Raw genomic sequence first — 23,544 nt, 5'->3', positions numbered from 1 at the left:
CTCGACCGGGAATCACGTTAGTTAGTTAACCTTCCAAGGTTGGAGCTCCAGGGCTTGGAGATGAACTCGAGTATCACCCTCGAGGCCTCGCTAACTCTGTCGGTAACTAGCGGGAAGTTCCTGCAACAAACACATCAATCACTTAGATACAGGAGATACATGTCAAAGAATGACCTCGAGCGATTATTCAATGTTGTAACAAAGAAAGCTTCAAGTTCAGAATGTTCATAGATACTACATGAACTCCACATGGCATACCGTGACCGATGCTACCATTGCGTAGCCTAATATAAATATTTAAGAGATAATCCAAATAGATCATGAAGCCCCAGATGAATGATTAAGTCAATATTGGTATCTCGATCCAGATTGAGAAATATAAAGGAAGACTGAAGCCAGGGTGACCCGGATGCAAGTGTACGACAGCAGAGACAGGCTGAGCAGCCGAGGCATGGAACATCCTAGAGGAACAGTCCATTTGAGTAACTCCTAGGACGATAGGAAACATGGAGGTGTAGAGATATCGACATGATGTGTAACATTGGCGCCAAGCCATCAAGGCTTATAGCAAGACAGAAAGTATCAAGGTATTATGTGCAGCGTTCCGAGCGGTAGTAGTAAAAAATCACCTGGAGATTATCACGAAAACGAAGGGGCAAAGGATGGGACAAAAGCTGAATTAAAACGGGAAACGCTGCGTAATTTGAGAAGTGAAAAGATATCTTTGGACATCTACCCTAATCGCTAAGATCCGGGTTCGCCACAAAGAGTCGCACATTGGTCATGGAGGTAGTTCGCTCATCAACACTACCACGTCGCCGTAGCTCATCGGCCTTTTTGGCCTTTTGGGTTGACATAACAGCCGCACTGGGGGCCTCCATATCACCCACCAGATCTTCTTGTTCGCTGCTGTGTGTCGTTGCAGAATCATCCTTGACCAATGATGACACACGGCTCTTTTCCTCTTCGTGAATCTCTGCGGGAGTATTTTCTGACACGTCTGGCAGGTCAGTTTTCTCATTGGGAGGTGTGCTGTTGCTTCCCATAGTACCCGGTTGCCGCTGGTATCCACTGGGGTACCGGTTGCTTCCAAGCGAGCTACGCCCGCTGCCGGTTCGACGATGAATCATGCCTCCTTCACTGCTATGAGCATCATCGTCCCCGTCGCCGATTTCGTTTGCGCTGAGTCGAACGGGAACCTTTGCACCGACCAGGTTCGAGGGTGAGAAGTCGAGTCCCGCCTTGGCTCCATGTCGAATCTTGCCACTGGAGGAGGTGCCTGAGCGGCCAGCGCCATGAACCTCAAGGTACGCCCTCTTTTTATCCCGCATAGCCTGCTCCCGCATTCTCGCATCCTCTGGTTGTGCCCGGTCGCACCAGACGGTAGCCTTTTGCCTTCGCATGAGAGCTACATAGCCTAGCTGGGAGTTCGCCGAGCGGTTGGAGGCGCTACGCCGGATGTCGCCTGGGTCTGCGTGTTGCATGGCATTTCCGGTGGAGTTTGTAGAAGTGGTGGTACTCGATAATCGGCGTGTTGGGGGGAAACCAGCCGGGGGACCCATGGGATGAGAAGGCATGGGAGGTGGAGGGGTGTGTTGGTAATGATGATGATGGGAACTCGAGCCATATGGTAGCACGTTGGAAGAGGTAGTGCGAGTGCGGCTGTGAGTGGTTAAAGGCGCGGCCGAGTGAGGCGCAAGATTTCTGGGGGCATCGTAGCCATGGTAGGAGTATGCATGTTGAGTATTAGGCATAGGCTTCCGAGGAGGGGGCCCCTGGTGCATGGGCATTCGGAACTCGGTCATTTTGGGTGAAATGCTTGACACGGCGTCTCAAAATCCAGTATGGTGGGCAGAAGGTGTATATCTAGGAACCCGATCGTACGAAATGCTCGCAGCGAAAACTCGGAGGAGGGGGGTTGAACGGAGTTGTTGCGAACACCACACTTTCAGGCAGGAAGACGTGCTCTGGACCTTCGATGCGCGCGGCTGACGGGACAAGCGATCTGCGGGTTTCAGCGCCCGCTAGTAGGTACAAGCAAGTATCCCCGCTTTACAGGCAAGTCAAAGCGGAGATCTTTGATTCAATCCCTCGAATTTCCTTGCAGACCAGCCAACAGACAAGTGATCAATGGCTGGGCACAATGAGCAAATATGGTGGTAGGAGTGAAAGAGTTTGGGGTGTGTGGATCGGGCCTGAGAGGCGCACACGCGGCCACCTTCCTTTTCGTACCCAATTGATTTTGAACCTCGAAAAGTCCACGAGGGCAGATGAGATCTCGAACGACAAAACTAATTAATTTGAACGAGGAAAAGGAGTTTGGAACCAGGTATAAGGGGAAAGAATGAGGGAGGGGGAAGAGAGACTTTGACTTGGGATTCAGTGTGATTGGACGATACGACGGAACACGACGGGACCTGAAAAGTACAATTTGGGTGGAGTTTAATGGGGCATTTTTCTGCATTTTCTTGCTCAGCCACCTGAATGAGGCTGGTGAATGGTAATTTTACATTTCATTACAAGTCTTTAATAAATTGCAACTCTGACATTGACGTCAACTCTTGGTTGTAACCCTAACTTCCAAGTTTGCCTCTCTATACTACCTTGAATTAATTCAGATAAAAACAGGGGTACCGAGTATTCATGATACATCTTCTAGCGTATAAATAAGAAGAAAAAGCAAATAGAACTATTATCATATGGTACTATCTCTAGTAACTTCCTCCCGAGGGGCTATCGCACGCTGGGGCGGTTCTACTAACCGAAAACCCCCCTAGCGGTTCCTGTCTACTCCCGTACCTCGTAAACTGCCCAGGTGCTTCAGATTACCCCCCCATGAAAGAACCGGTTTTTAGGAAATTACTTCCTTTGCCAAAAGCTTGATTCCAAGGAACGGTTTAAGCGAGCAAACAAAGAAATTTCCTGCAAATTACTCTGTACAAAGGTTCATAGATTCGCTTCTCGACGAGAACACGAGTGCTTAAAGGCAACATGTCCATACTCCCGGTATCCCGTATTATGTTCCCGTAGTACAATAGCGCGCTCACGGAAATGTCTCGTATGATGATATGAATCATGAACTTCGACACTTTCCCATCCCACATAGACAATATAGGAAAGGTTCCCCTCCACTGGCTCCACCATCCACCCACCCGTCACGCCAATGCAGCCAGGTACCGTGGAGACGATACTTGTCCAAAGCGCCCAAGTTTTTTCCCACCCCTCCGGATCAGGGGTGAGATAAATAGCCGTCCCGGTCACCGGGGCCTCATTCCCCAGGCTTTTCGGGTTGGATGAGAACTCCGATATCATCGCATGGCGCACGGTCAGTGCTAGGACGCTAGAGACTCCTAGTCCTGCCAACTGGGTGATTATCTGCTGCCAATCAGGGGACGCGAGGAGCGCATAATGTTGGTGCAGACTCTCGCGGACTAAAAGATGAATGTTGGCTTGTTGGTCATCTGGCCGACTATCGGCTCGCCAACTCGGACTCACCGATGTGAAGATGTACTTGTCCCTGCTCTTCATTGTGACGCCCCCAGTATAGGCGACGGAACCCTCCCCCACTTCTGCATTATTTCCAGTACCTGAGTCCAAGTCTGTCCATCCTTTGAAGTGGGATCATCAATTTGAACGTCCTCTTTTATGGGGATGATGATCATTTGAGTGGGGACTGCCGGTCGTGTCATATTGAACTGCGGGAACCCCAGAATACTGAAGCTTATTCAACAACTATATGAGTGAGAGAAGACTCAGGCTGATTACATTGAGCTTAATATATCCCAGTGAGAAAAACGTTCAGATCTACTAAATTGCCGAGGACCGATGTCCGCGGTTCGTCAGAGCAAAAGGGTGATAATGCGGGGTTAACCATGGCGTGGACGGCCTTAATGGACGTGTCTACGCCACTTGGACAATAGATTGAGCTACCCACAGAGTAGTATCAGCTTATCGACTAAATTCCACATAATAAACGTGCACATGTGTACATGTGGGCTATTTTTATTCAAAGTTGTCTATCGCTCTAAACACGTGCTCTGATTCTAGGTTTTGGGATGAATTACCATCACCTAGTGCTGATATCGACTTCATACCTCTTCCTTCACTCATGTCTCATAAACACAATCAGAATAGTAGCCTAAATCTGCATTTGTCGTTTGATTCGAATGTTATTATCCCAAATAAACAGTGCTTTCATCTCAGCTTTTCATGCTTCAGATGACCAAGTTCGACGCTAAAACAAAGAACATAGAGTCGCTCTCTTAGTGGAAGGACGCTCATATTTTACAGATATCGCCGAGAGCCAGTATTCAAATTCGTCTTTATATTATCTTCCTTGTGCTTTCAAGTGCTAGAAACGGTTCACATGGCGCTCATTAAACGAGTGTGACATTAAAGCTCTGGTCCGGAGAGCATTCCGAATTCTCGGTGCATCTTCGGAGTTGATCCAGCACCCCGCATGATATGACACAAAGTTTACAGTAAATTGCGGGGACAGGCAGCCTGGAGAAATGAACCTGAAACATTCGAACGCCCTGACCACATGTGCATATCGAGTACATATTATGAAAATGATGTGGGGAGTCTTGGGGTAACGGCCACACGTTCGGGCTTGCAGTCTATACCAGGTAGATATCACCGAGAAATTGTGCATTTATTAGTAAATCTCAAAGCTCTTGTTCCGATGGTATGATCATCAAGGAAAGGATCCGCGGAGGATCTCTTCGTAACTGAGAATTAGTGGCGGAGTATTTTTGTTGGTAGCGACATCAGGCAATGGTATAGGCATTCTCAGATGCTACTTAACTATTGTGATTAGTATAAAAGGAGATGAGATCGCTTTCTTCATAGCCAGGATAGATTTATCTCAAGTTTCCACAGCTCCCCTATTACAGGGACATCAGAGGATGCATTCTCTTCGTTTCTTCTTCATTTCCGCTTTGGCAATTCTCAAAACTCAAGGCGCGCCTATTGACAGTGATCAGCATCCAATTGTTCAGACGAGCTATGGGCGACTTCAAGGGAATATTTCGGAATACCGCGGTGATATCTATACGTTCAAGGGCATTCCATTTGCCTCGCCCCCTGTCGGACAAGCTCGATGGACAGCCCCAACAAAGCCCGATGCATGGACTGGTGTTCGGGAAGCTACTGTAGGTGGTCCCCAGTGTCCCCAATCAAAGACTGAGGGAAAAACTCTTTGGTCAACTGGAAGCACTGTCATGAGCGAGGATTGCCTATATCTCAATGTCTGGACTCCCAACGTCTCGGCCAATCTGCCTGTTTACCTCTGGATGTATGGAGGACGATTTATCGAAGGATCTGGCGATGTCTCCACATACGATGGGTCTGGGCTCGCGGCGCAAGATATTGTTATGGTGACAATAAACTACAGACTGGGTGCATTTGGCTACCTGTCTCATCCTGAGCTCTCTGCAGAATCACCACATAACGTTTCTGGGAACTACGGTGTTATGGACATGATAGCCGCGCTAGAATGGGTCAAGGCGGAGATTTCCAATTTCGGTGGCAACCCTGATCAAATCACTGTCGGTGGACAATCATCTGGCTCTTCTTGTGCACTGAACATGTTCTTCAGCCCCCAGTCATCGGGTCTGATTGCAGGCATCATCGCTGAGAGTGGTCCTCGTGCCCCACACGATCCCCTTACAGGATCTGTCGCCACAAGCTATCGCGAAAAAGAGCATGCACTCTCCAGTGGTGTTGATTTCTTGACTGATCAGTTAAATGTGTCATCGATTGCCGAAGCCCGGGCAGTATCTATGTCCACTTTAATCGAATATAGCGCCCTGGATGACACGATATTCGATGGCACGCAATTCCAGAATATTAATAATTTTATTGAACCACCACTCTGGCGTCCAGTATTGGATGGATACGTTCTTCCCTATACATACTGGGAGGCCCTCCTCAATAACCGTCACGCCAACGTACCTATCTTGGCTGGTGATAATAAGGACGAGACAGGTGCATCACCAGATCCCGGTTACACCGTCAGCTCATACAAGGGCAATTACACTGATATGTATGCGAACTTATCATCTCGATTCTTCGACCTCTACCCTGCAGATACATACTACAAGGCAAATAACCAGAGTAATCAGATGTGGCGTGATCTTAGCCGCACATCAACGTGGCAGTTTGCGCTAAACTTGGCTGAAGGTGGAAACACCCAACCTGTATGGTCATACTACTGGACCCATACACCACCAGGTGATGCTTCCGTTGATGGTGCTTCCCATGGAAGTGAGATGTACTATGTTTTCAACAACATCCCATACAACTATCCCGATATGCCGTGGACTGATATCGATTATGACATCCAATCGAAGATGACGCGCTACTGGGCTAATTTTATCAAGACTGGTAATCCCAACGGTGGAAACTTGACAGAATGGCTGCCAAGCAAGGAGTCTCATCAGACAATGTGGTTGGGAAATTCATTCGGCTCGGACACAATTGGAGAGGAGTCGCATGTATCCTTGATTACGGAATACTTTTCGTATCAAACCCCGTGGTAGATGACCAAAAACCTCAATAAAACCCGAGTCTTTCGAACCATTCCTGAGAATTCTTGAAATATTCACATGATTCATCTCAAGCGATCAATTACTCGACTTGATAGGGCTGTGTATTGTAATATAGTACCAGCTGAAACATACATACTGCGCCACAATGAATCTCGCGTGGTACTCGGTGGATCCGGAATGGGAAATTTGTTAGTCATGACGTCAATATGTTTCAGCATTTCCACAGGAAAAGAAAGAAAAGGATGTAGGAACGTTCCTGATGAACGCATCGAGTAAGAAGGGCTCAGGTACAATTGGTGGTTGTACCTCATGAGTGTGATGCATGACAATCTTTACTGTGTTCGGCAAGGCTACATAGCAGGGCTGAACCATACATTCAAACCGAATAACCCCAAGAAAAAGAAAAGGAATAATGCATGTACAAATCACCCCAGTTATAGCTGAATGGGTCACTGCGGATCATGTCTCACAACTTCGCCCTACCATCTACCAGAACAATGGCGCCGTCCTTCCGAACCAGAAAATCCTTGTTAGGTTCCCATCCCATCCATGCTCGGAGGGTCTCCTCACCCCCATCCCCAGGCATGAGGCCCCCACCCGACCAGCCGCCCTGATCGGCCTTGAACGGGTAAGCGGGGGTTTGGGATAAGTGCACAGCAGGACGTTGGTCATAACCCGCCGCCTCAAGTTCATCTTGCTCCAAAACAGGAGTCGCACAAGCGTCAGTGCCATCGAAAATAGATTCCCACTCTGCACGAGTCTTCTCCTTGAATCGGCGCGTAAAAATCTCCCTCAGCGCAGACCAGTTATCACGATCTTCCCGCGCTGGGATCTTCTTCGGATCAAGACTCAGTCCCCGTAGCAACGCGGCATAGAATTGTGGTTCCAGTGCCCCAACAGCAAAGAACTTCCCAGAATCCTTCGTCTCATAAGTATCGTAGTAAGGACAACCACTATCCAACAAATTGTGTCCTCTAGGTTCATTCCATGCAGGTGTTTGACGTCCTAATCGAGGCATGGTAGCCAGATACGCCGAGCCATCCACCATATTTGCTTCGACAACCTGACCACGACCCGTATTTGTGCGAGCGATCAGCGCAAGGAGAATTCCCAGGAAACACATCGCACCACCACCGGCAAAATCTCCAAGTATATTCCCTGGCGCGAAAGGTTTATCGCCTGCACGTCCGAGCATAGATAAAACGCCGGATACGGCGATGTAGTTGATATCGTGGCCAGCCATGTCTTTGTATTTACCGTCGCGTCGGAACCCAGTCATACGTGCGACAATCAGCCGTGGGTTATGCTTAAGGAGGACCTCTGTTGGAGATAAGCCGAGGCGTTCCAGGACGCCGGGGCGAAAGGGGTCAATTAACACATCGGCGGCGGTGAGAAGACGTAGTAGGATATCTTTTGATTTCACATCGCGCAGATCGAGAGTTATAGATGTCTTGTGTCGCGTTAGTTGATCACCGCTGATGGCTTTGGGTCGGTCAATGCGGAGGACCGAGGCGCCATAGTCGGCTAGCAGTAGGCCTGCGAAAGGTCCTGGGAAAGAATTAGAATAAGGAGTCAGAAACCAGATGCGGGTTGAACTTGAAATACCTGGTGCTAGACCTGCGAGCTCAACGACTCGGATACCTTTCAATGGAGGAGATGACATTTTGATTTTTCGTTATTGAATAATGTGTTTGTCGAACGTTGGAGCACTTAAGAATGGTTGCTCTATCTCCACCTGTTCCCCGCAACCGAGGTCCGGGGCTCGGTGCGGAGAACCATCAATGTGCATGCTATTGTATGCTGCAGTCCCGCATAATCAAAATAGTAGCAACCATATCATGTGCAAGATGCATCCAAAGTTCATAATGCGACAAGAGAGTCCTCGCGTTTCATTATGTCCTCATCAGGTCATATCTACGCCATCGCCCTGACTAGGCCATGAAGAGAAATTATCCCGATATACCCCTGTATCACGCAGTGTGATTCAAGGCTTAGCGCGATGTATAGCGCTAAATGAATGTGATGAAGCTTCATCCCCGACAACATCATTATAATTCTCTCATCATAATGAATCCAAGAGATTCGGTGGTTTTCGGTCACCTCAAAATAGTCGCCGCCTCCATGTCAGCCTGTTATTTCTTTTGCCTCGCGCCATTCTGATGGTTTATTATTCCAATTTTCCTTCCATCTTCCACTTTTCCCACAGCACGCAAGATGTTCTGAAACTTTCCTTTACTGAGAACAAGATATGATCTACTTATCTTAAAGGTGGCATAATACCCCGTGACAACGCTGCCACTAAGCATGATATTATCAACGGCGCAGCTACGCTGGGGGCGAGTCGTACTGATTATTTTCGGAGCTGCTACGATTTCCTATACATTTTGGCCGATCCAGCATGAACATTACTTCTGGACTCATTCCCAGCAGGTCTGGGATGATCTCGAGGCCATTGAAAACCGGACGTTGGGAGTAAGTTCTATCTTATACAACTTGAAGTGAATCGATGTATTTTCCAAGGTTCTGACAAGTCTCACAGTTCGGCAAAATACTCGCCATAAATATTCCTAGTCGAGCGGATAAGAGTGATAATATCGCTTTGGGCTCATCAGTGTGCAATTTTCATGTTGACTTGATCGACGGGGTTTTGCAGGAAGATATCAACTCTAAGTCTTATCCATATGTCCGTCTTTGCCATACTCCAAGCAGTATCTCGAGATAAAATCAACTGGCATTCACACAACTCCAGAATTGGAATTATGATCACCAGCCGTCTGAATACGCTGCCCGTCGGGCACATGTGAACGGAATGAAACGGTACATGGCCAATCTCTCCAAGAAGATTAAGGATGATACTGATAATGTATTAGTATAATTCGGGACAGGATAGGAAGCGCAATTATTATGGAAGATGACGCGGACTGGGATGTCAACATCAAGACACAACTGAAAAGCTTTGCTCTCGGCGTCCGGGCTCTCCAAGGCACAACCGATACGCCATGCTCCTCACCCTATGGCGATGACTGGGATATACTCTGGATTGGGCATTGTGGTATCGAATGCAAGGAAGATCTTCCCTTCTATAGAACCCCGAATGACCCAACCGTTCCTGAGCCTCGACATTTCCTCCCCTATTTTCGCGATCCCCCTCCATTCGAACGATCGGATCAGGCTCGTTTGACATGTACTGCCAACGATGGTGTCTGTTCAAGTATGTATGCAGTGAGCTATCATGGCGCCCAGCGAATTCTTGCCGCCTTATCGGTCAATCCATCTGGGCTTGCCGAGGAAATCAATATCGGCGCGCAGTTCGACGTTTCTTTAGGTCGCATGTGTGGGAAAGGGTACTTACGCTGCTTTGCACCTTATCCTGCCCTCACTGGCGCTTTTAGGTCTGCTGGAGGCGCAGGAAAGGCGTCCGACATTCATGATGAAGAGGGAGAGCCAGTGGGGTTTGCCAGCTGGGGTGTACTCTATAGTACCATGCTCAATGTGAATCGCATACTCAATGGAGATCCTGTGTACGCAACATGGGAAGCCAATGAGAGGGAATCGCTCATTCCAAGTACGATCGATATTGAAGACGGCTCGATTTATCTCAAGGTAGATGACGGTGAACGCGAGATTCCCTCAGTTGCCATTGATGAACAGCAACGAAAACATAGAGTGACACATATAAGCATGGAATAATTAGTCAACAAGCAATACAATTTACCTAGACTTTTTCTGGATCTATTATAGTTATCTGAATTTTTTTGTAAACGTTTAAAATTCTCATCTCCCAAAAAAGATTGCTGCTGCCTTTAAGTTGGTGTTGCCGATCAGATAATTTTAGGCCTTGGGACTCTTGGCTAAAACCACTTTTGGGGGCCGCAGTTAAAATGCCATTTAGGCATCTCAAGCTCCCGGTTCAAGCCTAAAAAAATTCTTCCAGTTTCAAGTTTTCGCAAAATTTAGGAATGGAGCCCAAGATTTTTTCTTTGCCTCCAGAGATACTTGTTAGAATCTTGTCGCATCTTGATAGGTATCAAGATGTGGCCACTTTCTCGCTCTCGTGTCGCAAAGTCCATGGCATGTGTGATATGCCCACGCGAAAGAGATTTAATCGATCCATATATGGCCAACCAATAAGGGTATCGACCAGGCTTTTGAATTGGTGATGAGCATCCTGAAAAAGCCCTTCCTGGGTCAATATGTGCGCGACCTAAGTTACTACGGAAGACCCAGGCACAGTGGGATCTGGAATGGTGGTAAACGTGGATCACACCCACGCGATCTGAACCAAACAGACTTGAGTCTGCTTAAGAAAGCGATTCGACGGGCTGGATTCTCCGGTTCGGACGAGGAGACTGTCCTCGATATGGCGATACAGAAGGAAACGGGAGACGATGATGGGAACAGACAATATTTCAATGGGTATAAGCTCCACCAATAATCAATAATTGTCAACTTTTGTAAAACTAATGAAGTCTTTAGCATGAATACTTCACCGGGTGGAGTGTATATTGCACAAGCCTTGGCTGTCATTTTGATCGCTATGGCACCAAATCTAGTGAAAATGGGCATGACACAACCGTACCAAACTTGGGAGGGCGCACGCGAAGAAAACCTCCCTCTCAAAGCATTCATGCGTCAAGCCAACAGGGCTACTGAAAACCTGCCTTATCTTCAGAACCTACGCGAAGTGTACATAATCGTTGATTTAAGCGGGGAGTGTGACGATGAACGCTACTACACTCATATCGAGTTCCTCGACTGCTTCAACTTGTTCGACCATCTTCCATCGATAATCTCTGTCGGCATTGATCTTTGACAGATGATCAGCAAGATGCGCCACTTGTCGAGCAGAGAACCTCGAATTTCACTGAGCTCTGTATCAACCACTCGTCTGTTAGCACTCCCTATATGGCACGTGCGATACTGGCTTGCAAGGCGTTAAAGAATTTTCAGTACTCAATAGGAGGCCGTTTTGAGTATGAGCCCAACGAATTTAATGAGAAGACATTCTTGAAGGCAATTTTGGCACATAAAACAACACTGGAAAGCCTCGATCTCAATACTGAAAACAGTCTCTATAATCCTCGCTGGGAAACAGCGGATGAATTCGAGGATGCGGATGAAGAGGATTATAATCATGAATTTCTTGGGTCATTTTGGGAAACACATGGCTCACTCAAGGATTTTACTGCTTTGAAAAATCTCAGTATCACAATAGATGTGTTGTTCTATTTGATTCGGGGCGACCATGAACTCTTAGAGCAACAAGCAAAGATCAAGCTGTTTGAAGGTCTCCCTGATAATTTGGAGTCCCTTTGTATTCGAGGCTACTCAAAAGGCAAGCTCCCCCCCTATGTGGGAAGCGGAAATTGATGATTTGATGTTGGCATTCAGGTCGGGTTTCACAAAGCTAAAGGAGATTCGTGGCATTGATAAAAGCATTCCCAGTAGTGAGCATGTGGCTGACCCAGATGAAGATTGGTTATGGACATTGGATGAAATTGGGTATGGCATCTGAGGATGATACATTCACAGGACCAGTTGACATTACGGGCAAGTGGCCTTTAGAATCGAAAGCCAGAAAACATTGGTCGGGAAACAGAAATCAAAGATAAATGAAAATTCAAAAATTATATGGTATATGCCGAGAAAACTCCACACAGAGTCATTCTGGCGATCGAATGTCCAGCTCTTCCACACATATTTCTTCAGACTGCAGACCCTCAGCATCACATCGAAATCCTAGCTTAGACGTGAATGATCGTTCATGGCGGTAATCAAGATTCAACCTTTTCAACAGACCCATAACCGGCCTCGACAGCAACAGGTTCGGCCTCAGTGACATGCTCGTGTTCAGTCTTACTAACTGTCTCGTTTTGAACATCCTCTTCACCAAGAAGAGCAAGCAGTCCAATTTCCTGCTCAATACGCACTCTCAATGTCTGGTCTTCAGCTGCAAATGCAGTTGTTCCGAAAAGTTCGTCCATCTCCTCGAGTGTACGGCCTCGGGTCTCTGGAACAAGTAGGTAAACATAAACACCACCAATTGTGGTGATGATACCGAAGAAAATGAAGGCACCATAGGTCGTCTTGGAAATAAATGGAGACGTCGAAATAGCGACAGCAAAGTTGTTCAGCTGTGTAGACCATCTATTAGAATTTCGAACTCTATCAGCTGAGCAGGGATCAACGTACCCAGTTGGAACTTCCACCGACAGAGACACCCTTCGCACGCATGCTAAGAGGGAAAACCTCAGAGACAACAATCCAGGCACAAGGACCTAAAGATTTCGTGCTGTTAGACTTTTGAAAGTTTGCAAGAGGATTTTGAAGACATACCCCAGGAGTAAGCAAAGTTAATAACGTAGATCCAGACAAAAACGACCGCGGCCCAACCAGCTGAGCGGTGGCTGTCCCATTTGCCCTCGTAGGTGGCAATGATACCGGCGACGATGAAATGGCATACCGCCATTCCAATGGCACCGGCGATCAGAAGCTTCTTACGACCAATCTTGTCGACCAAAAGTACAGCTGGGATTGTCGCCAGGAACTCCACAACGCCGACTACTCCAGTGGCCAACAGATTCTCAGAGTTACCTACGAATCCCATATCCTCGAAGATAAATGGTCTATTAAATTTATCAGCAAAACTCCATAAGTGCAAGGGACACCAAAACTTACGCATAGTAGTTGATGGCGTTGATTCCATTCCATTGTTGGAACAACATGATCAGGCACTGGATTTGTCAGTATTTGAGCGTGACTTTAGTATTAAGACCCATATCAGAGTAGAAACTTACAGCAACTGACAGTCGCTTGAACAGAGACTTATTTGTAATCAGAGACTTATAGTCATTCATGGCGATCATGAAATTGCTCTTTACGGATCCATCTTGGTATTGAGGGTACTTCCGGATAGAAGTCTCTCTCTCAAACAGATAGAGAGCCTTGATTTCCAAAAATTCCACTCGTACACCAATGTCATCCTGAGACTTCCCGCGGAGACGAGCCAATGTGGTCAGACATTCCTCTTCTCGGCCGGTGTTCATCAGGTGACGAGGAGACTGGGGCATGAACAGAAGCATACCAGCTGCCAGAACAAAGCCAGGGAGTAATTGAATGCAAATTGGGATCAGGTATGCGGCGATGGATTGGCCGTCGCCGGTGCCACCAATGAAGTTAGTACCGTAGCCGAGCTGGAGATATCGAAGACTATCAGTATATTGATCGTGATTTCACTAGTACCATAGTAATGATCAGAGTGATGACTTACCCAGAAGCTGACCATGATTCCGAAAGTAATTGATAACTGCTGGATGGCGACAAGCGAACCACGAATCTCGGGTGGGGCCTATAGTTGACAGTTAGGAGTCGATTCAGATGGATAAAGCACTTGAGAAGTGATATGAGGGGTCCATACAAGCTCAGCATTGTAAAGCGGCACAACCATACTCAAGCTACCGATACCCAGACCAGTCACAAAACGACCACCGAAGATGTAGTTCTTGTTCTCAACGCAGGCCTGTACGATAACACCGACGGTGAATGCTGCGACAGCAATACATACGGTAGCTCGACGACCAGCTGCATCTGCAAGGTAACCGTTGAGCAAAGTACCGACCCAGGCGCCCAATTCAAGAATCGAAGTCAGAAGACCCTGTCCGGTACCGGTGGTGGCAGCATAGCCTTGCGTCTATTGGAACCAATAATGTCAGCATCTCGTATTGTGGTGTCAGCTGAGTGACTACATTGCATATCTTACTTTCTTAATAAAAGAAGTCATGGTCAAAACTTGTGCGAACATTCCCTGATTGTCTATTCAACGTGTCAGCCCCGCATCGCAAAAGACTTGAGGAATATCGGAATATCAGGGAGTCAGAAGGGGCCACAAGCTCTTAGCACGTACATCCATATACAAGACCACCCAGAGAAGCAAATAATCCAATAAGGAATGTCTTCTTATTGCTGATCAGGCCCTTCAAACCGGTGGGACCAGCAAGCGCAGCACGCTTCTCTGACAGATTAATTGCAGACGGAAGCCCTTTCAGGTCCATTGCGGGGTTCATGGACTGATCCATATTGGAGTCTCCCAATTAGTTGCTAATTGGCCTTATACAGAGATTAGTATACAGCGGTGTAAGCTGACAGGAAGAAAACGGAGAAAGAAAGAAAGCCCAGGTGTGTCCAACTTTTTGAGGGAAATCTCCGTTTATGTATTCCCTTGGACGAAAGAGAAAACAACAGCTCCCCTCAAATTAATTTAGTCTTTCAATCTCACTACCACGAGGCCTTGCTTTGACCATTCCCCGGCCGGCTTACCCGAGCCTGTATTCGATCTATCACAGCAAGAACCGGCAGCGGACGGGGTTGGGCCGGACTTCAGGCAAATCATAGTGAAAAACCAAGCTCCTGCAGCGATTAGCGTCTTCCCCACGAAACCCCAGCCTAACCAGGGTTGCGTTCAGTTTCCCCATGGGCTAAATCCTCTTCCTGCATTACCTGGGCCGTATGCTGCCTTCGCAGAGATGAACATCCATGATTGTAGAATCCAACTGAACGCCAAGACAAAAACGCACGAACGTCATACTAGTAGATCAAAAGGCTTGGTGGCTGTAAATCTCGTAAAGCTTGGGAGCGCCATAACCGTCTGAGTGCCGTGTTCCGCTTATGTTATCGCTGTTTGGATTGGACCATAGCTACCTGCTCAGGTTGTACTCCTCAAACTGTTTCTCAAGCCCCCAAACCCCAAGCACACCATGGTTAACCACGTTAGCTTTTTGACTATTCCGTCTTTGGAATAAATGGCCGAATTGAAATATACCATGACGCGTCCTCTCAGCCAATACAACGGTGTTATGGCAAGACGCCCAAAATCCTGGGGGGCCAATGTTTGATTTGTGGGGAACGCGGAGGAGTAGTCTGATCCCCACATTTTAGCGTGGGCTGATTTTAATTAAGCAGACGGTATATTCTCGGATGGTTTTATTGTGGTTTTCCTCCTATTCGATTGATTCTCGGAATTTGACAGGACTCAGATCAAGAAAGAACATGTCAGCTAGGCCTAAATCATCTCTCGGTGTTCTTTCATTTGTGGGGCTGCGGCTTAGAACTAGTTACTAGATTTACCCGCACCTATAGATGGCTTCAGCATATTGTAAAAAAAAAAAAGAAAAAAAGAAAAGAAAAGAAAAACGTGCTGAGAAGATCCTAGATCCATTTAGGTTGATGCCAGGCTAATGTACTAGTAGTACCATCTTATGAACCGTGCCACAATATAATACTAGTAACTGCACGACCATGTCATACTATCATGATGTTTCGTCCTTTGGTTCTAACTCAAAGTTCAAGTTGGGATCTTTAGATTGATATTGCGATTTCATCCTTACCACAACCGTGCATAATTGTTTATTGCATTCATAAAGAGTGATATTGCAATTTCTGTTTTAGATCAAGGCGATTTTTCTTGGCAATTTCCATGGCTTAGATGGAGTATGTGCATCTGTGAGTCAGAGTCGATATTCCAAAGCTTGAAAGCAACCTGGGCACTAGTACAAACTGGACCAAGTGGCGGCAGTGATATTAATTTTGCTTGGAAGAAAAATATTAAAAAAAGAGAATATCCTTCAAAATGTTTCCGATGTTTGAAATGGATTCAAATAGGATCCATGGATCTGATCATCAGGTATCACTGTTATTCCCTAATCAGATCAAGTTTACTACCGTCAACTGGTCTGACAGCAATTTGAACTTGAACCCATATTCGGAACAACTTGAAGATCATGTTCGCCGTCGTCACCGTTAGTATCCCCGATACCTCAAGGGACTTGTGCCAAGAAATCAAGTTATTGAGCATACGTATACCGGCGTATACTTCCAAGGTTACTGTTAATTCCTATAAGAAGCGGCATTGCTGTACTTGGTATAGCCGTGTCAGATCACAGTTCTTAGAGCCGCTTGAATGTTGTGCGAAGATCATATTTCAAAACAGCACTTGAGGGATATTTATTCATACGACGGCCTCAATGAACTTTGCACATGTGTATGCATAAAGCGCGTGAGATTCAAGTTCTCCACGCGACAGAGTATTCCATGTGGCATGGACCACGGGCCAGGCCCACTTTTAAGCCGACTCGGAGCTACTTAATCACCGAACGTTCCAATATTAGCCCTCCGACTTCATTCATTTCGGACGTGAACATTTACTAACGACTTGGATTTTTTGTCAAAAATAATCGGCCGTAATCAAGTACATTCGAGTTAAAGAGATTTAGTAGCCAACAAACATGGAAGACCCGATTTTCTCTTCCAAAAATGACGCTTCATTATATTGCGTAAACTTGGGAGGGAAAAAATAAAAGAAAAAAGAAAAAAAAAAAGATTTACGCATGCAGAAACAAGGTCTATTCGGTTACTTCCCGAGGTTTCAACGAAATTCAAGACTAAAAAGTTGACTCCTGCCACAAAACAATAACACTGAAAAAAAATTGAACTGCAGCTCAACGGATGGAATCTCAATGATAATCCGGTTTGAGGCATTTGATCTTACTCTTGCGGACGACCCATGTCAGGTGAATCGTCCTGAAACCGTCTGAGTATGTCTTGGAAGCTTAAAGACAGAGCATCAGAGTCCTCTGCATCTGTAGGTGGTATCAATGGTGGATTAGACGCCAGAGGGGAACTTTGCGATGAATCTCCTCTGTCTTGGCTGGGTCTCAATGCAGGTCGAGGCGGTATGATGTTCCTGTGAGGTGGCAAGGTAGATTCTTGCGATCGTCTTTGTTCAGCTGATTGCATTGGCCTGGTAGAAGATGAGCGTGAAGATGTGTTTCCATCTTCGGAGTCCCGGGGTGTAAGGGGTTGACCTCGCCAATTTTCTCTCTTTGGTGGTATCACTGGTGGTGTTCGCTTTGGTGGCGGCGGTGAATATTGAGGACCCGACACATTGGTCGATGGTAAGATTGTTGGACGACTCTCCCTTGGAGATGGAATTGTCGAGTGATCGCTCGAGCTATAGCTTGAGCGTGGTGGTGATAGAGGCAATTCCGGATCTGGGCCAGGTAATAAGAATCCACGTTCACGCGTAACATTCTCCTGTGAAGGAGGAGGAGATAGGGTTGGAAGACCATGGTAGAAGGGAGGTCGAAGCTCTGGTTCGGAATCAGGCATCTCGGATGTAACATCCTCACAGCTGGCAGTTCTTTCCGATGGAGTTGCTTCCAGCGAAGGTTGACTCGGCGGCTCTTTCTTGTTAAGACGAAACCGATGGTTGAATCCTTCCATGAGATGTTTCAGATGCTCGAGAGCTATCCGAGACTGATGTTGAATGGATTTACCGGCGTCATGAAAGGTTCGGCCTCCCTTTCTGCCAACCATGAGGAAGAACCGACGTGAGCTCGATGCACCAGCCCCAATGATTTTTCGAGTAATCTTTGAGACATCAGATACCCAACGTGCTTTCCTATCAACATCACGTTTCAAGTTTTTCCAATTTTGACGCATAGCGTCGCTTGTATCTCGACTTTTCGCTTGCTTGCGAACGTTGGTATTGATTGTATCTAGAGATTCCTCCAAGGCTCTCTGCAGCGTCTCCAGTGCAACTACCCTGGTCCAAAGCTCCTCATCCGATGAATCCCTTGGGCCTGATTGTTCGACTAGTTTTTGAAGCCCTGGAGCAATCATATGCTGCAGCAGACCATATCGATCCACAATAGTATTAAGATTGCGCTCTGCTGTTCTATACTCTTTTTGTGGTTCTGAATGTCGATTCATAGAGAAATTGACCTCCTCAATAGCACCTCTGACAGATCTTTCGATCTCTTCTTGAGTGACTTCCAGCGCACATAAACCAAGACTCTGTGCTGAGATGAGCTTTAAAAGCTCCTTTGCACATACAGCTGCTGATAGTGAGGCGTAGGGATGCCACTCGTCATTTTTATGGCCATCTGAGTAATCAGAAATACCACGGACTGTGAGGCAAGAGGTTGTCTCCATGACACCGATTGCTTCCATCTCATAGCATATGATATCCAGCCATCCGGCATATTGATCTCGATGATCAACATTCTTCATGACCTGGTCCCCAGACCCAACCACGCCCTGGTGCATCTGGACTCGATTCTTCTTCTCTCGGGCGTGACGAGAAGAAATAGATGCAAAAGCCTCAGCCTCAACCTTCAGGCAGTCGCAGCCACTTCCATGAACATAGTCTTTGCGATAAAGGTTGTCCTTTGTAGGGCGAGGAATTGTCTGTGATCCCAAATCTTCAATGGCTTTCTGTAAATCTAAGCCTTGTACCAGCCTTGATCCCAGACGAGTAATTGCAGTCTGGAGTATTGGAGGAGGTGTTTTGGTCGAACCGGTGATCAGAAAGCCGCGGTCTCCTTGTCTTCCCTGTGTGTAAGGGACAACTTTAGTCCCAAGGACCACATCGCCCAAGCGGACATCCTGCTTGTATGGTGAACCACCTCCGATCCCGACAAGGAGCATGAATCGAATTGCCGGGAAGGTGCTTTTCATGTCGGATGCAATTTTGGCTGCACGAATTTGGCCATAGGTTCCAGCTGCTGGGCAGTTCATGACCACGAGGTGATTGCCAATGCGTCCAACATCATAGCTGTTCTTGTCATTATGACCTTGGACGATATTGGACGAATCGTATATCTCGTCAAACATCTTGATCGCTTCATTGTACTCGCTTGGGAGGATGCATATCCAGCCGATGAGGTAATCTATTTGAGATATAGTACTCTCGAATTCAGGCATTTTGGCATTAACGGACTTCCAAGTTGATTTAAACGAGTGGACGAAATATCAAATTTCAAATTTCATAGAAGTTGGGATTGAATTATGATTGAGATATTTGAAGATTTCATTCCTTCGATGCTGAAGGTCCAGCGGGGCTTTATCAGATCCTTTCCAAGGCTTCAGTGACCTGAGGACTACACACCCGTACCATCTATAATGACATCTTCATGGAGAAGTAGACTGGTGGCTTAGAGACCCCTGTTAATTCAGGCTCAGCCCACTAGCATTTGGTGTGAGGCATTTAATGCTTATTGAGCCCAGGTGTGAATATCCTATGCCATTTAGGAAGAACCTGAGTCAGTAATTGCGATTAGCCCCCCCCCCCCCAGTCTGGTTTTAAGCTCTATTTTTTGATATCAATATCATTTTACCATTGGCATGCTTATTTCTCGGGGGTCTCGGGCAACGGAGCGGGCTGCGTGCATACTCCGTAGTGGGGGCGGAGTACAATGAGAGCTGGTTGGCTATCTCAAACAAAACAACTTGTTTCTCGATACTAGTGTTACATGATGGACATGATCACTGCAGGTGAAAAAATATCTTTTCCATCGAGAGACATAAAAATAGATAGAAATCTGACTATGAAGCCTTATCGACCAGTTCATCGTATGAAATGAAGCGAGACGGGACTCGGCTCGAGGTGGATCAAGCGGCTGTCCAGTTAAGTTGTGGATTATGGAGTCAGCCCGGGGCGCCTTGGGAAAAGCAAACAATAGCACTTGAGGTGTGTGCTCGGGGCTCCAAGCGTTCAGCTGAAAAAAAGCAATGTGTGTAAGATATGAGATGCATACAATTGTTTCATCTCACTTTCATACTTCCTTCCAAGGTTCTTACTCCAAGTCTGCGTTAAGCAACACTTGAATACATGAGAAGACTTGATTTGAATAAGTGATATAACTTATCTTTCTTGGGTCACAACTATGTGAAGGAGGAGAAAGAAAGGGCAATCTTTACTGTATCTATGTATAGACTAAGCAGGCATGCATGGAGCCTTTATAAGAAAAACACGTCAGCACTGATTCAAATTTGCAGGTGCATGCAGCAGACCTAACTAGAATTGTACTACGGCGAAGGTCTCAGGGAATGATTATCTTTTAAAAATAATAATGCGGCTGACATGACCCTAGATGAAGTGACAAAAATAATGATCCAAGGAATCAGAGTTGAATTATTTGAATGCGTAAGCTATCATGGTAGTCGAGTTGCTTCGAACGGCCCCGGAGGTTGGAGTATTCACCTAGTTCACCTGTGTAGTCGAAGTTTGAGAGAACGTTTTCAATTACTTCCCATTTGAGTATGATGATCTTCGGATGAAAAGGAAAACCGGAAGATGAGAGCCTGGGGAGTGACATCTACACCAGATCAGGTGATATGGCACACTTGGGCACTGGCCTCAACAATTAATCCAGCCCCCTCCGAGTCTGTGTTTTTGCCCCTTAAATTCATTTTCGTTATAAAGAAATTTTGGTTCAACCAGAAAAATGGCGATTGTGCAAGATTTGACCCACCGTCTCTCCCTATTGAGACCAATTATAAACGAAATTTGCGAGATCGGCGGCATCCCTGGAGCGTCAATTGGGGTGGCTCATCAGGGAAAAACTGTGTTTAGCGACAACTTTGGATATCGCGATATCGAGTCCTCTGTCCCACCTGATTCCAACACATTATATGGGATTGCATCGATGACGAAATCTATCACCGCCAGTGCTATCTGTATTCTGGTTAATGAAGGAAAGCTTAGCTGGACAACTCCGATTGTCAGCATTATACCTGAGCTCAATACTGTGGACAAGTATCTCACTGGTCAGCTCGTTATAACCGATCTTCTCACTCACCAACTCGGGTTGGAAACATCTAATGAATGGTGGTTTGGTTCAAATGGCACACTATTGATGAAGAAAAGCCAGGCCATAGCTTCATTCAATGCATTAAAAAAAGTAGGCCCTTTTCGTCTCGGTACAATGTACAGCAATTGGAACTTTGTGCTCGCTGGCGAAGTCATTGAGCGACTAAGCGGCGTGAGCTACGGAGAATTCGTTCAATCTAGAATTTTCCAGCCCCTGCAAATGGATCGAACGACCACCACAAAGAATTTCCAATCGGTAGACGTTGAAAACTTTGCTAGGCCATATGGTGCGCTCGATGACAAGTCAATGGTCTTACTGCCCCCGCCTCCCGTTTTAGACGGCACTATTATGGTTGCTGCACAAGGGGTCCAAAGTTCCGTGAATGACATGCTCAAGTTCACGAATGCGCTCCTAGCGGGCTGTAAAGAGGATGGTGATAAGGACTCGCCTCTCAAGCTCAGTTCAAGGCAGCTGGCTGGCCATATCTTTTGTGAAAAACAGTTAATTGGCAAGTCTTACGCACTAGGACTAATGCGCGCTCTACTGCCAAATTCCATTGGTGGAGGCCACGAGATTTATGGGAAGGTACCCACGATCAAATCTGGCGGTAGTACAAGGATTGTTTTATACCATGGTGGGAGTCAAGCGGGATACACATCCTTCATGAGCATGTTGCCAGAAGCCGATCTGAGTGTGGTTGTGTTAACCAATTCGATCGGTTTTGGTGAACCATCTGGTTGGATCCATGAGTTACTCCTGGAAACATTGGCTGATAGTCCAGATAAAACCGATTTCATCAAGCTCGCGAAGGGGGTTGCGGCTAACTACCTTCGAAAAATTCCCAGGATGCTTGAGAGCCTAGAGCAATCACGAGAGGGTACCCCTTCAAGGCCGCTGAGCGAATTTGTCGGTCGTTATTCGAACCCCAATCATGACTTCGTGGTGGTGATTAGACAAGGAGATGATAAAGCCTTGGAGGTTGTCTTTCAAGGCCTTGAGTCTCAAGCTTGGGATCTTCGGCACCACCATCATGATACCTTTACGTGGCTCCCTTCACTAAATGATATCATCAAGAACGCCCTGTTTCCACACATGGGCCAAAATGCATACACCATCACTTTTGAAGTTGAGGATGGTACTGAAGTGAAAAGGCTTTTATGGCCACACGAAGCGAGGCTTGGACCAGAAGTCCAATATTTTGACAAAATGCAAGACGTGTTGGAAGGCAAAGAGAAACAAGCCCTCGGAGGAATTTAGGGAAATTGAGTGCATTTCACTGATTCCCATCACTCCAGCACTTATCATAATAACACCCTCATTTGAGTCGCTCTGTGCGAATTGTGGAGCACTGGGGCTAGTGGCAGTCCGCGTGTGGGGCGAGGCGACGATCGGGGGTTTCCGGCCACGAAGGGGCGTGGGCTATGACACAAGAGGCATCAGAGACACAATATGAGGCTTGGTGATACCAGCGGTCTTCATTCGGAGGGAGATGAGATGGCAACTAGATATCCCCGGGCGGAGTGTGCGAGGCCTTCCAAGGTTCAAGTCCTGGAAAATGAGTTGAGAGCGGCCCCGGAGTCTATAGCAGAATCACTTCTGAGTTTGGGAAATAGAGATTCATACTAGAGCCTCTAAATTTTCAAACATTACATTCAATTCGGCCCAGGTGATGGGTAGCCAGTGACCTGGGAGAAGCACTCAATTACTCAACCTCTCCAGGGCTTGGTGGTGGTAAGTCCACGTGTGCACGGGTAGTTTCAAAATATTCAAAGTTTGCAATCAATCATACATACATGGATTTAGTAGCCGCTCCTACTATTTTCCACATCTTCCCAGATCGTCAATTCAAGCAATTTCAACATTGGAATTTTGAACATTGGAACTTTGAAAATGTTCAGTCTTTCGTCCAGATCATCATGATATTAGTTACCTAGGTAGTAGTACACTGGCAGATGCCAGTGGTTCAAATGTTTGATATATATACTAGCTGCCACTACTAGTACTTCTACCTTAGCTGAATAGTGATACTACCCATGTAGGTATCCACATATGGCCATGAGCTCAATACTAATACCAGTACCTAGTAAAACTTCCTACTACGTGTTTCTTTCAGTCCTAAAAGTTCAAGTTTCTTGATATTATTTAGACAATAACCATTTGGATAATTCGAATATTGCCAATCTTTCGTGAGGACAAACGCCGCGGCTGAGGGGATCCGCTTAGTCATTCCGTGCATTTGGGCAATTTGACACCTGAAGTGTCTATATACGGATTTCTAGTTTCAGGCTGGGGCGTAGATCAGGCAAAGGATGGATCTAGCCCGGGCGCAATTCGGTGGTCCCTGG

The 23,544-nt window shown here is 46.5% G+C and overlaps 9 protein-coding genes across 9 annotated transcripts; 4 read left to right on the top strand and 5 right to left on the bottom strand.

Moving 5' to 3' along the window:
- Positions 1–737: 737 nt before the first annotated feature.
- Positions 738–1,805, bottom strand: N7483_000885 (uncharacterized protein; the record flags this gene model as incomplete). The annotated part of the gene is made up of 1 exon (XM_057084323.1): positions 738–1,805. One exon carries the CDS (start codon positions 1,803–1,805, stop codon positions 738–740), a length of 1,068 nt encoding a protein of 355 aa, XP_056950472.1.
- A 1,141-nt stretch (positions 1,806–2,946) lies between these two features.
- On the bottom strand, positions 2,947–3,528 carry N7483_000884 (uncharacterized protein; the record flags this gene model as incomplete). Its single annotated transcript, XM_057084322.1, has 1 exon — positions 2,947–3,528. The coding sequence occupies one exon, from the start codon at positions 3,526–3,528 to the stop codon at positions 2,947–2,949; it is 582 nt and encodes a 193-aa protein (XP_056950471.1).
- A 1,379-nt stretch (positions 3,529–4,907) lies between these two features.
- N7483_000883 (carboxylesterase/lipase family protein) lies at positions 4,908–6,542 on the top strand (the record flags this gene model as incomplete). The annotated part of the gene is made up of 1 exon (XM_057084321.1): positions 4,908–6,542. The coding sequence occupies one exon, from the start codon at positions 4,908–4,910 to the stop codon at positions 6,540–6,542; it is 1,635 nt and encodes a 544-aa protein (XP_056950470.1).
- Positions 6,543–7,017: 475 nt separating this feature from the next.
- On the bottom strand, positions 7,018–8,214 carry N7483_000882 (CaiB/BaiF CoA transferase family protein; the record flags this gene model as incomplete). The annotated part of the gene is made up of 2 exons (XM_057084320.1): positions 7,018–8,099; positions 8,157–8,214. The coding sequence occupies 2 exons, from the start codon at positions 8,212–8,214 to the stop codon at positions 7,018–7,020; spliced, it is 1,140 nt and encodes a 379-aa protein (XP_056950469.1).
- Positions 8,215–8,855: 641 nt separating this feature from the next.
- Positions 8,856–10,241, top strand: N7483_000881 (uncharacterized protein; the record flags this gene model as incomplete). Its single annotated transcript, XM_057084319.1, has 4 exons — positions 8,856–9,023; positions 9,091–9,234; positions 9,301–9,368; positions 9,422–10,241. 4 exons carry the CDS (start codon positions 8,856–8,858, stop codon positions 10,239–10,241), a joined length of 1,200 nt encoding a protein of 399 aa, XP_056950468.1.
- A 469-nt stretch (positions 10,242–10,710) lies between these two features.
- Positions 10,711–11,921, top strand: N7483_000880 (uncharacterized protein; the record flags this gene model as incomplete). The annotated part of the gene is made up of 3 exons (XM_057084318.1): positions 10,711–10,967; positions 11,028–11,346; positions 11,376–11,921. The coding sequence occupies 3 exons, from the start codon at positions 10,711–10,713 to the stop codon at positions 11,919–11,921; spliced, it is 1,122 nt and encodes a 373-aa protein (XP_056950467.1).
- Positions 11,922–12,325: 404 nt separating this feature from the next.
- N7483_000879 (uncharacterized protein) lies at positions 12,326–14,626 on the bottom strand (the record flags this gene model as incomplete). Its single annotated transcript, XM_057084317.1, has 9 exons — positions 12,326–12,685; positions 12,744–12,829; positions 12,888–13,177; positions 13,230–13,285; positions 13,349–13,744; positions 13,822–13,899; positions 13,969–14,241; positions 14,311–14,363; positions 14,455–14,626. The coding sequence occupies 9 exons, from the start codon at positions 14,624–14,626 to the stop codon at positions 12,326–12,328; spliced, it is 1,764 nt and encodes a 587-aa protein (XP_056950466.1).
- A 2,702-nt stretch (positions 14,627–17,328) lies between these two features.
- N7483_000878 (uncharacterized protein) lies at positions 17,329–19,310 on the bottom strand (the record flags this gene model as incomplete). Its single annotated transcript, XM_057084316.1, has 2 exons — positions 17,329–17,556; positions 17,634–19,310. The coding sequence occupies 2 exons, from the start codon at positions 19,308–19,310 to the stop codon at positions 17,329–17,331; spliced, it is 1,905 nt and encodes a 634-aa protein (XP_056950465.1).
- Positions 19,311–20,833: 1,523 nt separating this feature from the next.
- Positions 20,834–22,456, top strand: N7483_000877 (D-aminoacylase; the record flags this gene model as incomplete). The annotated part of the gene is made up of 1 exon (XM_057084315.1): positions 20,834–22,456. One exon carries the CDS (start codon positions 20,834–20,836, stop codon positions 22,454–22,456), a length of 1,623 nt encoding a protein of 540 aa, XP_056950464.1.
- Between the last annotated feature and the right edge of the window lie 1,088 nt (positions 22,457–23,544).

This window comes from Penicillium malachiteum (genome assembly GCF_028827825.1).
Source record: "Penicillium malachiteum strain IBT 17515 chromosome Unknown utg000001l:1.0-8184562.0:1.0-8186909.0, whole genome shotgun sequence".
NCBI lineage: Eukaryota > Fungi > Ascomycota > Eurotiomycetes > Eurotiales > Aspergillaceae > Penicillium > Penicillium malachiteum.
Note: the sequence above shows the minus strand (reverse complement) of the source record. Positions and strands in the feature narration are given on the sequence as shown.